The sequence below is a fragment of the Miniopterus schreibersii genome (genome assembly GCF_964146895.1).
Source record: "Miniopterus schreibersii genome assembly, chromosome: 1".
NCBI classification, from domain to species: Eukaryota; Metazoa; Chordata; class Mammalia; order Chiroptera; family Miniopteridae; genus Miniopterus; species Miniopterus schreibersii.
In genome coordinates, this window is record NC_138101.1 from 194,157,158 (window position 1) to 194,173,413 (window position 16,256).

The following is a 16,256-nucleotide window of genomic DNA, read 5'->3' on the forward strand; positions in this document are numbered from 1 at the left end:
CCACTGCACACCCTGGACTCGAACCCCAGCTCTGCAGCTCGCTCATTGGGTGGCACAGGGCAAAGAACCCCTGTCTGAACCTCAGTGCTCTCACCTGACAAGTGGGGGTGCAGGCAAGGCACAAATAGGAGTCCCCTGGGCTGGTTCACAGAAGACCAGTCTGAAGACACCAAAGCATTTGGAGCTGTCACATGGCATTTCAGAGCTCTGATGCAACCTTCCTAGGTGATTACTACCCAGACAGTAATCTTGAGAACCCGGGAGCCCTAAACGTTCCCCCAGGACACCTGACCAAAGCCCCCCTTCCCATTGGACCACTAAGCGCCTCCCAAGTGGCTTCTGTAGAAGTGATGACTGAGCCCTGCTCCTTCGCCAAGTTCCCGGACACAGTGCGGCCGGGATCTCCTTATAGGGTATGCTCTGAGGCCATTACAGAAAGTTCAAAAAGACATACTCAGCCAGACGGTCGTGCTGGAAAGCAGGCCTGTGTGGAAGCTGAGCTGCTGGTCCCTGGAAGGGCTGCCCCTGCCTGCCACTTGTACAGGATATCAGAGAACTCAGGAGAAAAGCGGGGTCACACGGGTTCCTGGGGGGTTCTCGGCATGAGGGTGGCTGGAGGGGGAGAAAGACGGAGCCAAGTTACAGCTCCGGGTTCCCAACCTTTGGACAAGCCATGAAATCTCAGCCAGTGGTGAGCTAGCACCGGATGCGGGGGGAGCGGGGAGCCCTCTGTGGCCAGGGTCAGGGGTCAGAGGTGACATCTTCACCCAATCCTGGCTGGGCCCAGGGAAACCCAAAAAGGAGAAGGGAGAAAATCGGCCTGTGGCCTCAAACGCACCCAGCCAGGGCAAACTGCTCCAATCCCAGGGGGCACTGCGGCCAGGAGAGAGCCTCGGGGTGCCAAGTTCAGGAGGGGACACCCGAGGACACCCGAGCTGGAACCTCACTGCACCACAGCAGGACAAGCAGCTCTGTCAGCCATGCTCTGAGCAAACCATACAGATGAAATCTGTACTGCAGACAGTTCTGGCTTCCTGACTTTCTTGTTACTTGTGGCAACCAATCAGACAAGAGAGATCCTTTCATTCTGGCTCCCTACCTACCCAGTCACTCACTACACAACACTCCATTTAGACTCATGTAACCTGTCCAAGTCCAAGCGCAGGGCCTGAGTGTGCTGGACACGGCCGGCTGCACCCAACACCCGTTCTTCACCCTCTTTAGTAACAGAACCCCAAGTTCACGAGGTGACCGTGTGTCCAGCAAAAGACCGCCCTTGCCAGCTTGCACGGTTCTGACCAAGGCGATGCAGGCAGTAGCGTAACATGGGACTCCTGGGGAAGTCACCTAATGAGAACAGACGCTGTACTGCATGACACCTTCCTCCTCATAGAATGTAAGCGTGATGGCTGGAGCCTCAGCAGCCATCTTCAGCAAGGAGGTGACCTTGAGTCTAGAAGCCAGCGTGGAGGATGGTATGGCACAAGCATGGAGAAAAGGGTTCTGTACAACTTGATGGAGCCCCCTAGGCCACCTGCATCCAGCTTCTTTGATACAGACAGACCATAGCTATTTCCAAGCAGCCACTGGCAGCTGAAAGCAAATCCTGATGGCGCCATAGTAAAGCCACAGGTGTGTCCACAGGGTGTTGGAGAAAGGGAGCTGGCCAGGCAGAAGGGGCTGGGAGCTAGGGTCCAGGAGAGGCCCCTGCAAAGTGCAATGTCCTTGTGAGAGACTCATGGCCGCCATACTTCTGCTTCTTTCAATTCTTCTTTTCATCCAGGTCAAGACAAAAATTTCCTATTTGTGACACTGACCAGGTCTTCAACATTTTCAGGATGAAGGTTCGATCCTCTCCATGTTTTTACTCCCCCTCCTGAGGACTTAGGGTGCTTCTCTGCAGCAGCGAATCTCATTTCCCCACGCACACTGGCTACCAGGAGGCTCAGAAGGACCCTGGCGTTCCCTCACCGCAGCAGGCCTGTCAGGGAATTTTACACCCTCCTCCGTTACTCCGCCTTGATGTACTTCTATTTGACTAACCTTTCCTTTGGGGAAAGAGAGTTAAAAAAAAAGCATACAGATCACTAAAAGCCAGGAACACACCTAGACTAAAAAGTTAACGAAAGCAACTCATTTATCTCTTCTGAGAATAGTTAAAATGGCCAATTATCTAATAAACTAGCACTTCATAACAATAAGGAAAACTCCAGTTCATGTATAATTTCTGACCTTTCAAAACAGTGCTACATGATTTATCAATCTGCTGCCGGAAAAAAACGCTGAGACGTCTGCCCATCCCCACCCAGCCTTCACACCACCAAGAGCGGGTTAGAACCTTCCACAATATTCAAATGCTATTATTCTATTTCCTATGTTTAAAGGCACCACCAGTCAGAACTGTCACATTAAGCGTTCACGTCTTCATTTCAAAAGCCTTAAGAGGTTTTTTAAATAGGTGTTAGAGGACAGGTGGCAGGGGGAGTGTTGTATAGGCACAGGAAAAAAATGAAGTTAGCGGTTACTTCTGCAGAATGAAATGATGGGGAACTTTTCCAATTCATATATTTCTGTAATATTTCATTATTTTCCACTGATTCCCAAAGACTTCTTGCTAAGATACATCTATAAGCCAGAATGCCTACAAGGTGCACACAGCCCCCCAGAACGAGACATGGTCCATGGCCCCAAGGAGCTTAGGGGAAGGGGGGGAAGCCCCCACACTACGGAACTACACCATGAACTGGCAGCTTCTGTGCCTCTAAGGGCATGTGGGGGCCCAGACAAGGGAGGGGCTCTCTGGGGCAGCGGGGTCCTGGCTTTGAGTGGCCACAAGCTTGATCATACAGGTCACTGAGTATCCTGATGGGACAGAAAGAGGGGTGTAATGGCTGCCAGGACAAGCTGTGTGGAGGGGCAGGCTGGGGCTCTACACAAGGTACTCTGAGGGTACACCTGAGGGTATAGCCCAGGCTAGGTTCTCCAGAGCAGGAACCAACTGTCAAGGGCATCATGGACTCCTCCAAAAACTAGGTCTTCACCCTGAACCCTGCGCTGCAGCCATGCTGTGACAAGATGGGGGTCGTTTGAGAAAGGGCACTCTGGCAGCAGATGGGCCCAGTGTACGAGACATAGCAAGACACCCCAAGCACAGGAACTGCCAGGAGACACTGGTTTCAGAAACGATGCAAAATCAGCAGTAGCTCCACCTCCTGCAGCTAGCTGAGGAACTAAGTTGAGTTCTCTCTGACTCAGTTTCCTCATCTATAAACCAGAACTTCCCCAAACTTGAGGTGCCAGTCCAGACACTGAGACACATGCACAGTGGAAAGTGACCCACTGCTGTGACGGTCACTTCAGAGGTGATTAAACAGCACGAGCAAATGACCACCCACCCCCCAAACACAGGTTGCAAAACTATGGACACAGAATAGCCCAACTTGGATTCACACAATGTATAACAAATAGCCTGTTTTAGGTAAAGATATAAGAAAAGAATTGAGAAAAACATACCCAAATGATTGTTGTAATGATTATCTCCGGGTTTTCATTTTCAGGCCTGTCTTTTACTTCCCAAGATTTCAACAACCAGCACATAATAGTTAATGAGGAAAAGAGAACCAAGAGCTCTTGGACAAACACAGACCTTCAGGGCCTGCCTCGCCCTGCATGCCCCACATGGAACAGCTCAGAGCTCAGTTCGCTCACCCAGCAAACACAGAGCACGTAGTGGGGCCAGGTCCTGCACTCCTCAGACATAGGAAAGCTCTGGCCCAGGAGGACAGTCAACAGGCAGCCCCACTGGGGAAGCAGGGAAGGTGTCAGGCCAGGTGACCTTTGCCCGGGTCTAACAGCCCATATAGAAACAAGAGAATGGGGAGGGGCTGGAGAGGGAGGGGACAACTTCTTTGCCAACTGAAAGATTCAGAGGCTTCCTGGTCTACGATGCTGAGCTGAGGGCACCGCCTGTCCCAATTCTGCTTCCCACGGCGCCAGCTATGCACCCAACTGGGGCCGGAACATGGTCCAGGGCCTTCATGTCAATTCACCATCTCGCTCAGAGTCTCAGTCCCTGGACCTGAGCGGGCCCCAGGAGGTGGCCCCCGACTCAAATGAGCACCCACTGTCTGCACTGGAGCCTCTGCTATTCTAATGTTCACCAGGCTTCATTGGGCATCTAGACCCAGTGGCTGTGGGCTGGCACTCTAACCAGCACCCAGGTGAGGGCAGTGGCAATACCAACACTGGCAGACCACCCTGGACTACACCCCAGCATAATCTCCAAGAGGCGGCCACTTTCACAGCAGAATCTTCACTTCTGGCTCATTCCGTTTGCTCTGGCCCTCCCCTCCCATCCTATTTGCCCGCGTTCCTCCTTCCATCTCTTGACTTTTACATGAAGTGTTTACTTGCTACACTGCAATGAGGCTGCTGAAATCAGGGGGGTGGGTCCCAACTCGTGTGGAACCAGAACACGCCTGGGAGCTCGAGCATCCAGTTTCCCTGGCAGGAGAGCTTTTTTGTTTCAAGGACTTGCTCAAGTTGACTCAGTGAGTCAAAGGTGAGGAAAGAACATGGAGAATTGAGAAGCACAGCCCTCTAAGGCATGCACAGATGCCAGGGCCAGTGTCTAATAGCCTACAAAACTCAAGCATAAAAATACAACTGAGAGAGCGGAAATCATTCAGGAGACGTCGGCAGCACTTAACATCATCTCGTGGGCATGTTCCATGTTTGTTCTCCAAAATATGCTCTCTTTTAATGGCTACTGTAAATATTTGAATGAGCAGACCCTAATTTATATAACTCCTCCTGCCCCATGTATTATTATTTTTAAAAACTGCCCAGCCGGTGTGGCTAAGTGCATCACCCCATGCACCAAGCAGTCGCCAGTTAGATTCCCGGTCAGGGCACATGCCCGGGTTGCAGGCTCAACCCCAAGTAGGGGGCATGCAGGAGACAACCCATAGATGTTTCTCTCTCATTGATGTTTCTCTCTCCCTCTTCTTTCCTCTCTCTGTAAAATAAAAAAAAACACGTATTTTTTAAAAAAATACTATGATAGCCATGCTTACACATAAATTTCTCTAACTCTACTTGTTAAATATATATCCTAAGTAAATGACTGAGAATGCAAATAATTTTCAGTGTTTTAAAAAAAAAAACAACTGCATTTCAAATTTTAAACAATAAAATAAAATATATTTTTTTAAAAAGAAGCTAGCTAAAATCCACAATAGAAACCCAAGTGGTACTATGGGGGAAGGGGGTAGCTGTACTCTTTGTACCATTAGCCACTGTTCATAACAAAGGATGATGAAAGTAAACTCGTTCCTCAAGCTTCTGTTAGGCAGGTGTCTTAGGTCCTGCGTGGTGATTGTCACCTCATTTTAAAGATGAGGAAAGTGAGATCATATACAGTCAGAGGCCAGACTATCGGAAACTCAAGCCCAGACCTCTGGTATCGATGGGGAAGACAAGCACAGCCAAGAACAATCAATATCTCAATAATGGCCCAAAACAATCACGTGGGAAAGTTTGTGCAGAGCCAACTTCCCCATCCTGTGGTCACCCTCCCTGGAGGTGCTGGGTCTGTTGGCAGGGGTCAGGATCAGAGTCACACTTGGGTGGCCTTCAGGGAGTGAAGGTGGCTGAATGGTTACCATGGACTCTTTTGGCGGCAAGGATGCCAGGCCCCCAATAAACACCAAAGCAACTAATATTCCCAAAGCCCCTTACCCCCGGGGCTCCAGAGCACCTGGCAGAGGGAGCAGATGGAAGGAAGACATGTTCACAGGTGCCCAACTCCACCTGGACTTCAATTACCTGGAAATAAAATCCAGTGAGGGCACCCTGGAGAGAGTGTGGGTGGCAGAGGGAACCCAGCTGGGGATTATTCACTTGACACCTTTAACTGCATATCTTATAAAACAATGTTTGAACCATGTGAAAATATTACCTAAATAACAAATTCATTTTTTAAAGCTTAATGGAGAATTTAGCATCTACAATCCCTCCCTCTGGCTCTAAATGATGAAGGCAGCTACTGAAGTTACCCTGCCTGCACTCAACACACCTCCCCCAAGCCAGCTTTCTCTTCCCTCCGCTCCTCCTCCTGCACCCTGAATCTGGGAACCAACCCCTCACCCTCCCTCACCCCCACATCCACCCAGGCACTGGAGCAGGCACTCTACCCTACAGAAGCCCCTCAATGCCCCCCGACCCAGGGCCCCATGAACAGTTCCCTGGGCCCTCTCATGGTCCGACCCCTGCCACCCACTCTGGCCTGGTCGCTTGCCAACTCCCTCATGGCCAAGGCCCCAGAGCCTCCAAACCACTCCAGGTCAACAGACTCCCCTGCCCAGCCGCTGGGTCCTTGTTCACATGGCACTCCCTGCCTGAAATGACATTCAAATGACATTTGCTTCCCCACCCACACCTGCGCCCAGTTTATTCCCAACAGAGGGGCATTAATTTCACTATTAGGCCTTCCCCTCCCTCTGCCCGATCTCCCCTTTATCTCTTTTTTTTAATCTTCACCTGAGGATATTTTTTCCATTGCTTTTTAGAAAGAGTGAAAGTGGGAGGGGAAGGGGGGGGAGAGGAGAGAGAAACATTGATGTGAGAGAGAGAGACATCGATTGGTTGCCTCCTGCACACACCCCAACCAGGGATCGAGCCTGCAACAGAGGTAAATGCCCTTGGCCGGAATCAAACCCAGGACCCTTCAATCCACAGGCTGACACTCTAACCACTGAGCCAAACCAGCTAGGGCCCACTCTCCCCTTTAAATGCTGGCCCCCACGTCCTCGCAGGCCCCTACCTCCACACAGGCAAGCCCTCCCAGCCCTCCGGGCGTGCCCACGAGCCAGGGCAGTCATCACTGCATCTCCAGCTCCAGATGCTCAGCACCCAGTCCATCAGCCCTGGGCCCATGACCTGCTCCCAGACTCTGTCTCCTCTTTCTTGGTGTTTCCTCTCCTGTCTGATCACCCACCACCCAACTCCCTTTCCTGAATAGTTTGTGCAGAAAGGGGGCAAACACAGCGACAAAGAACCCCAACATCTCAAGCAAGCAACAACCTGGAGAGACCGGGAGCAGGGCCCACTGTCCGCCTGCATGCTCTGGCACGCTGGGGAAACAGGCTTCCTCGCCCGCCACAGAAACAGAGGCTGCTCCAAAGACGGGTTTCACGATGTCTGAATTCTCAGGGAGTTTGGAAGGACAGCAAATCTATAATCAGTGACAGTACTTCTCACACTTACAGCTTGCTCATTTGCATTTTAAAATAAAACACCAACCCCTCACATGCTAAGAGTCATTTCCTCTCCCTGCACTTTGAAAACACCTGGGGAAAGAGCATGCTGGGGCAGGAGGCGGGGTGGGCAGGCAGTAGGTATACAGCAGGCACCCAGGAAAGACTGCTGAATGTCACTGCAAGGAGAGCCCAGCCTGCTCAATCCACACCTGCAGCCAAGAGGGGCCCTCGCCCCAAAGGCTGAGAGAGGCCAACTGTTAACACCTGAAATACGCAGTCAGGGGGACCGGTGTAGCCAGCATCCTCATTACAATAGTACAGAGGAGGAAACCGAGGCAGAGTACCTGCAGACCATCACCTTAAAGACAGGTACCTGCAACCATCACTGTCCCGACAGGCAGCCCCTCAGGACATGGGGGTGAGGGACATCTTGTCCCACAGAACTTCCTCCACTCTCCTGTGCTCTTGCCTGAGCCCCAGCACTAGCACAGAGCAGGACTTCCCCTGCTCCTGGCCCTCCCAGCCTCAGTCTCACCTGGGGCTCCTCACACTGTGTGAGCAGAGAACAGCCAGTTATGCTAGTTTTCAAGCATCACTTGGCCTAACAGACCCAGGTTAGGGAGGCCAGCAGCCTGCAGACAAGCCCGTTGCCAAGGCCTGTCTGGTTCCCAGTAGACACCCAGGCCCCAGAGTCGGAGTGACCCAGCCCCGGTGGAGCCTCTGCATAATGTCCTGAAAGCCCAGCAGTACCTGCCTCTGGGCCTGATTTTGAGAAGTAAACAGGGCGATGTGGGAAAGTAGTGGCCTTCAAACCAACCCCCCAAAATAACTGTTTAAAAGCATGTTTCTATTTGCACATTTTCAAGTTGACGTCTAAAATTTCTCATCATAAGTTTAAATACTTGTAAAGGATGTAATTTCCAAGATATTGTAAATATTAACATTTCAAAATAAAACTGTTACTGTTTCTCTTTTAAATGGATCCAGTGGAATCTAAATATCATAGCGATTTGAGAGCAACCACCATCCATCTTAAAATTACAGAACCAGCCTCTTAAACACCTGGAAATCTGGCGACGTTCCCTTTGCCTCCTCCAGTTTCCAACCCGCACCCCTCAGAGACGTTTCCACTCAGTGTGTTTTATGTTTGAAGGCTCTTACTAGGCAAAAAAAAAGTATATAAATTTTAAGTTTTTTAATTTCATGTGACCATAAAGCTCTAAATGTCAAAATTTTCTTCAGGACAGACTTATTATCACAATTGCTAATAGTATATAATTAATACAACAGAAATATATTACAAATTTATATAAGTAATACGTACAAAAAAATAAACCTTGTCTGAAATACATTTCAGAAGAAATGAATGGAAATTTTTTAACTGCTTCCTGCATCCACAGACGGATATATCTATTGCTAGAAAAAGACTGTTTATTATCAATCCTAGCTCCATTTTTCAATTCTTATAGCTCTAAGTGCTGAGACCACTCATTCAAATAAATAAGATGAAATGGAAAGACATTTACCACAGCATATTCTGACTTCCTTCAGAATTACATGCCAAGAATTACAGTAATTTATTATCAAAAGTCATTGTTAATGTTCTATCAGCTGACAACTCAATCAAGTCCTCTTTCAGTTTCACTGCAAGCAAAGAACTGGAAGTTCCTCCCTTGCCGCAGGATCACAACAAGCTATGTGACACCCAAAGGGTTTATCCCCTTGTCACAAACCAGATTCACACCTGATAATGAGAGGGCAAGGTTCTCCTCTAGAAAGCCTGCTTCCCGTGGGCCAAACACCCGTACTGCTGCTTTACCCGAATTAATTCCACTAGTCCTAACAACGATCCTAGGGGACAGGTCCCATTATTATTCCCGTTTTACAGATGGGCAGACTGAGGTGCAGAGAGCAGTTAGACAACAGGCCTGAGGTCACACTGCCAGAACCGGTGAACCCAGGCATCTTACTCCCCCCACCACTTGGTGCTCTGCCTCTGTGGAGATGGCAGGGGGGCCAATGTGAAAGGGGCATCTGGGAAGGACAGTTCAAGTTCCTTCCCCAGAAGGTCAGCTGTGGGAATGAGCACAAGGAGACTGAGGAGCTGCAAAATTGATTTCTTTAAATATATATATGTATCTTTTATTGATTTCAGAGAGAGGAAAGGAGGGGGAGAGAGAGAGAGAGATAGAAACAACAAAGATGAGAGAGTCATTGATCGGCTGCCTAGCCCGCAACCCGGGCATGTGCCCTGACCAGGAATTGAGCCCCCATCACCTGGATCCTAGGTGATGCTCAAGCGCTGAGCCACGCCCGGCCGGGCCAAAAATGATTTCTTAAATGCACTCCCACTGCCACCTTGGAGAGCCTACACACACATGCTTCTTTTAAGTAAATGCCATCAATGCCTGGCACCCCAAAGTACCCAATAAATGTAAAACACTCATTGTCGCTACTGCCATTTAATAGCAGGTAGAGAAATTACTCCCATGACATGGACAAACACTGCAGATCTAACCAGCATTTCAGTCTTCATTTCTGACCACAGACCCCAACATCCTTTTTACAACAGTAGCCAACCCCCAGGTAATAACAGCCTGTAAGCATTTAGTAAGTGGAGCTGTCCATGACCATGAAGGCTTTGGAGACAGACCAGCATTCAAATCCCAACTCTAACGACTTACCAGCTGAGTCCCTCAAGAGAAGTCACATCTGTGCCTCAGTTTCCTCATCTCTAGAACAGACACGAAACTCACCACCCACATCACCAGGTGGCTGCACAAAACTAGGGAGCCTGCCCATCAGGGCACCTGACATAGGAAATACTGGCTGGCACACCATCCCCTCTTCAATCACTGACACCTAGTGACTGGCCAGATGCTCATCCCCAGCAGCCACCAGCCTGAGGATCTAGTGCACAGAAGCTTGGCTGATTTTGAAAAACCAGCTAAGTGGATTCACTTCCAATTTTTGCAAAGAGCCTTTCTCTGTGTCTTAAAATTTCAAGTTCTCCAAACACTCGGGGATGCCAAGAGGAGGTGAACAGAGAGGCGTCACGGTAGGTTTTATTTTTAGATGCCTGTATGGAGAGCATTCATTTTGGCTTCATTCTGGTCCCCAACCACCACTTCCTTCCCAAGGCATCACCAAAGTGAACAACAGCAGATACATCAAAAAAGATTTCGTAACTTTCTGCCTGGTACATTCTCAAACAATGGTTCCAGTCTCCAGTTTCAGCCACAGACTAAGTGGATTAAAGGTTTTAGTCTAAACCTTCCTGGGGAAGCCATGTAAATCAAACACGCTGACCCCTGGGTTGTCCCTCACACCCTGAAGCTCCAAGCCCCCTCCTCCCATGGTGGGGGTGGCATCCCACTGTGTCCCAGTCCGAGATCTGCTTGAACAGGAATCAGGTATAGGGGGAAGGGCACATTTCTTCCCCTTTTAAGCAGCGTGTTCGTTGATGAACACATAAAGTCACTTCCTCTAAAAACAACTCCCTTGTCCCGGCCAGCATGGCTCAGCGGTGAAGCATCGACTTAATTCAGTAGATCCAGGCTCAATTCCCAGTCAGGGCACATGCCCAGGTTGTGGGCACAATCCCCAGTGGGGGACGTGCAGGAGGCAGCCAAACAATGACTCTCTCTCATCTTTGATGTTTCTCTCTATCTCCCTCTCCCCTCCTCTCTCTGAAATCAATACAAAATATATATATTTATATATATATTTATTTATATTTATATATATATATATATATATTTTTTTTTTTTTTTTTTAAAGTAAGAAATAAAAACAGCTCCCAACAGAAATTTCCTCAGGGACCCTGACAAAGAGACTGGAGCTGAGCTAACCTCAAGGAAGCACTTGGTCATTTGCATACTAAGTTCCAACTATGGGTCCAGGCCTGGGTGGTGGTACAGCACATCTGCAAAGGAATCAGGGACTCCAAGGTAACCATCAGAAAGGACTAAGAGACAAAACAAGCCAAAGCATCCTGGAGCAGGAACCATCTCAAACACCTGGCCCAGAATGACAAACTTACAACTGTATCCCCTCTGCCCAGTGAAGGACCCACCCCCTCCCCTGCAGGCACTATCAATCGATCCCTGCCCTCAGCCATTCACAGATTTAGAATCCTCCTGGTACCCACTGCCAATCAATCAGAAATGCCCTGAAGGCAAACTTCTTGGCCATTCCTCAATTCTGACTCTCCCTTTTGATGTTTGGAGAAATTAAAGGCCACAGAAAACCTCAGTGCAGATCGCGCACCTTTGCAGACAAGATGAGCCTGGAGGGAAACGCTAGAGCTGATGAGATGAGGCTTCCAGGAATTGCCTCCTCCCACAAAACAAACCTCAGCCTCTGGATGACAAATTCAATCCACAAGCCGCAGAAAAGGGAGGCCAGAGGGAAGAATTCAGCAGCACCTCACCAAGGCAGCTAGACAGGTCGCCCCTCTCCGCCAGCCACCCCCTCTCCACCCCTCTTATTTCAAGGCCACAGAGCCAGCTCCAAACTCTAGGAGAGCTTCTCTTCGTCCATCCTTCCTTCCTCCTCCTTCCCTCCTTCCTTCATTCTCTAGCCAACGAGGACCTGACCCAAGTCCACCCCAGGGTGAGGCAACATGGGGGTCAGGAGCCCCCCACTGACTCAGTCCACCCAGGAGCCAGGGGCCCATAGGGAGGGTCAGGTATGGGTGACATGGGGGAAAGTGCATACCCTGACTTGGGGGGTTGGGGGACAGGAGTGGTCTTGGAGATGACACCACTCACAAGAAGGTCTGACATAGAAGAGAGTTCACCCTCTGAGGGCTGAACAACCCAGACAGGGGCGGGGGGCTCATGCTCCCTCAGCAGAGTCTAAGGACGGGCACAGACAAACTGTGGGGGCATCAGGACCATGGGCATCTGGCTGGGTGGCTATACCCCCCTCACCCTGACCACCCTCACCCCCACCAAGAGCCCCACCTCTCCCCCAGCCAGCTCCTTCCACGGACAAAGCCACAGCAACTCCACAAACCTGAGAAACCAGCCCTGACCCATGCCCTGCCTGGGAGGGAATCACAGAGGTTCCAGACCCGATACACATGAAGAGGCCAGCCCCAGACACAGGGAGAGAGGGCAGGTGAGTGCTGAAAGGCCGCTGGCCTGGAAGAGGGTGAAGGTGAGGTCTGTCTATACTCACCTGCACGACTTCTATCCCTCGCTTCCTGTGGAGAAAAACAAAGAAAACAAAGGTTACTTTGCAGGCAGGAAGCATCCTTCCAAAATGTTCTCTACAGCCAGCGGAAGGCAGGAGGGAAGGAGAGCCGGCGGCTGCACCTCTGGGGCTATGCTCCCCAGAATGGCCTCGCCTTCCAGGGGAAGGTCTATGAGCTCCCAGCCCGTCCTCGAAGCCACCTTCAGGAGAAAGAGAGAGCCGGTTCCCCAGAAGGACTGCCAGAGTCCTACAGAGACCCCAATTTGCTTTCCTCGCAGCCAGCCATCTCCCTGGGCCAGGCCTCTGTCAATGCAGCTCCCACCTGGGCTACCCAAGAGCCTACCCAAAGCCATATTCACAGCCCAGGGCTGGTGACACACTTAGTCTGGCCTCCTAGGTTTGCCCCGGCCTATCACACTCCAGCCATCCACTCTCCCTCATGCAGGAGTCCCCCAAAACCTTCAGTCCTCCCCAGCTGCTTGTCCACTCCTGGCCATCTCTGGCCCCCACCGACACCCTGCCCACCCTCGGGCCCTGGTTCAATCATCTCGGCCTCACCAATATCCCCCAAGCCTGGGCCTTGTCTCCCTCTCTCTCCACCACAATCCCATGGCCACTGGTCTCCAATACCAGTGCCCTGGCTCACCTGACCCCATTACAGAGCCTGGGGGGAGGGGGGTTCTCCACAGAGCACACAAGGCTCTCTGTTGGCTCACCTTGAGCTCCCCACCCCACTGCAAGGATTCCAGGCACACAGGGTTACAGGGCTGGGCCACATCTCCCAGCCTTTGTCCCCACTTCCACCTCAGACTTCAGGGTTCAGCTCAGACAGAAATGCCCCAGGAAGCCAGCCCTCACCCACCATGCCTTTACCCCATCCACACAGAGCCAGAACGCTCCTGAGAACTCAGGGTACACTATCCAGGCCCGCCGTTCCGGAGTACTCATAGGCTGTCACTCAGGGGGGAGTGCTGGAGAAGGCACAGGGGTCTATTTGGACCGTAGATGGCATGCCAACCACCGTGCCCACATGCAATTTCCTGAGAAAAAGACTGGGCCTCCCACAGACACTCAGGCTATGACCAGGAGAGGTCAGAAACTGAGCTGACTCGCCCACATTCCTTCCTCGGAGCAGGGACCGTGGCAGATTCAGTGACTCTGTGTGCCCTGTGCCCAGCCATGGTGACCACATGGCATACAGACGCTCCATAAACCTAGGTATGTAAACCATAGCTCAGTTCCTGTGCCCAGCCCAGCCCGACACTCAGGGGGCACAGCAAATGCAACAGTCATGGCTTGGGCCCTGGAGGGGCTCACAGTCTAAGAGAGGAGCCAGCCCAATGTCCCCAGGGAGTCCTCCTTGGGAAACAGCGAGCAGGCACCATCACCTCACACAGCACAACTGAGGGGACACCTACCAATCTTACATTTGTTGATTAGCTCATTCAACGAGTGTTTCCCAGAGCCTTCCAAGAGCCCAGTCAGGAGAGGAACCTCACAAGGAAGCCACTGCATGAAACAGCAAGACTGAGCAGAGAGGGCTCACCAGGTCACAATGCAGGATGTGCCAGCCACCTGCCCCTTGACCGCAACACCTCCACAGAACCCCCAGCCCCGAGGAACCCAATTTGAAAACCACAAGGTTGATCCAAGGGTCCATACCATCATGCAGATTCTCTGCAGTTCTGGAAGGAATGTGGCCAATATCCTTCTGCTTCCATAATTCCATGAGGGGACAAACTGGACACAACAGCATAGCCCAGGGCCACCAGAGCCCCCAGCAGGGGGACAGCCAGCACCACCAGGAACCTGTGCCATGCCCTGTCATCAGCTCATGACCAACACCACTCCTGAGCCCTGCCTTGTTCCTAGGTTGTCCTGGCCCAGCATGAAGATCAGTGACAGGAAACTGCCACTGTCACCCAGCACACCACTGTAACTAGACAGGTTGGGCTCAATGTACCACTTCACCCTTGCCCCTGCTCTGTACAGAAATTTTAAACAGCTGAGGGAGAAGTCCCCAGGAAAGCTCCAAATGACAAGACTGGGACTGCACAATAGGAAAGACAAGACTGAAGAGCCAGAGGGCATGTGTACGTGACCCACGCCAGGTGCAGGGTTTCCCCCGGTGTGGGCCAGGGCCTGAGTCTCTCCCTCTGAGTTAATCCTCGTGGCATCCAGATTATCCTGTGCCTGTCATTCTCCTTATGAAGCTTACAGTCATTTATGGTCATTTCCACTCTGTCCATCTGTGACATCATCCCAGGCAGCTCTCCCTCCCCCAGTCCTACAAACAAACAGGCCTCTAACTTTGAAAACAGATGGAACCCGGAACATAAAAGAAACAAAGTAACGCCAAGGACAGACACGCTAAAAACCTTAAGTGGGTAGAGCTCCCAGGAGAGGACACAGTTCCTCCGCAGCTCAGAGCTCCAAGGACAGGTGAAATAGCAACTCTGGCAAAAAAAGAGGGAGCTGAGCTCCCCTTTCAGTCCAGGCCCTACCCTGTGCACTAGACCCTCAACGGTGCGGGAGCTAAGGTGCCCTCAGTGATGCCCCCCACAGCAACGAGGGAGAGGCACTGATGGCCCATCACTCGGATGAGCACGCTGAGAGGTCCCAAGAAGGGCAAGCCTGGTCTGCGTACTCCAGGGCCATGGTGTGATGGGGAGACTAGGAGGGAGCAAGTGAAAAGCACCTTCCCTTCCCCAGTGGGATCCCATGCACAGCCCCGCAACCTACTCAGGAAAATACAATGTAAACATGCCAGGCTCAGGCCCCCTTCTTCGTTGGGAGGAACTCCTGCAAGACAGAGGTACCTACAACCTTCATTTTCCAAGCAGCAGGCTCCTGAAATCCAGCCCTGACCCGAAAGTCCAGAAGCTGAATAGCAACACCAAAGAGGGGGGGAGGGGGGAGAAACCAGAGAACTGGCTGTCAAGAGATTAATTGCTCCTCATGGAAACCCCAATTCCAGACCCCACCCCACAGACATGCAAATACGTGTGAAGTGTTTTAGGCTGTGGCTGTCAACTGCCACACTGCCTGTGACCTAACCCTTCCCCCACGGGCACACACACCGAAGGAATACTAGGCAGCCATTAAAAAGAATGAGGCCGTGCTCCAGGCACACTAAGGCATTAACTACCCTGAGAAGTTGCTGTGTGAAAGCGACGCGTGAAGCCCGAGCGAGCGCAGCAGGCATTCTGTGCGTTAGCACAACGTCCAGTACACAGAGCAAATCTGAAAGTGCAAGAAAACAGTCGCAGGGTGGCCTCTGGTCAAGGGCAAGAGTGGACAGGGGGAGGGAGACTTCCTTTTCACTGTGCTCTCATGCATATCTTGAATTTTGTGCCATATGCCTCTAATATAATCTCAAAAATTAGAGAAATAACTTTTTGAATTAGCGAATAACTTTTAAGTGACAGGTAGAGGCTCTAGCTGCCAGCCTTCCCGGGGCCTGGCATAAAGCAGATGCCTAATGACACAAATCAATGAATTGACTGAACAAGTGAAGGCTAGAGCTGAGGATTTATCTAGGAGAGCTTCCAATTTCTCAAAGAGCAGCTGAAGTCACACTCATTCTGGGGCCATCAGACTACGCGTGCTAACACTCGATTCAGATTCTAAGCCCACTTAAAGAAAGACGCGGCACCTGGAAAACAGACCGGAGGGAACACGCTGCAGCGTCAACTGTGGCTGCGGTGGTCAAGTGATGTGTGTGTGTTTTCCCTTATGCTTTCTCGTATTTTCTAGTTTTCTACAATATTACTCCCAAAATAACAGGAAAAGTGAAAA

The 16,256-nt window shown here is 51.0% G+C and overlaps 1 protein-coding gene across 2 annotated transcripts in view; it reads right to left on the minus strand.

Annotated features, from left to right (window-relative positions):
• Positions 1 to 16,256, minus strand: part of ITPK1 (inositol-tetrakisphosphate 1-kinase) — a 177,643-nt gene that overhangs the window by 96,390 nt on the left and 64,997 nt on the right. For both annotated transcript variants that reach the window (XM_081147907.1, XM_081147908.1), the window contains one exon: positions 12,444 to 12,468. In XM_081147907.1, the coding sequence (XP_081004033.1) occupies positions 12,444 to 12,468 (25 nt within the window). The remainder of the gene's footprint in view (positions 1 to 12,443; positions 12,469 to 16,256) is intronic.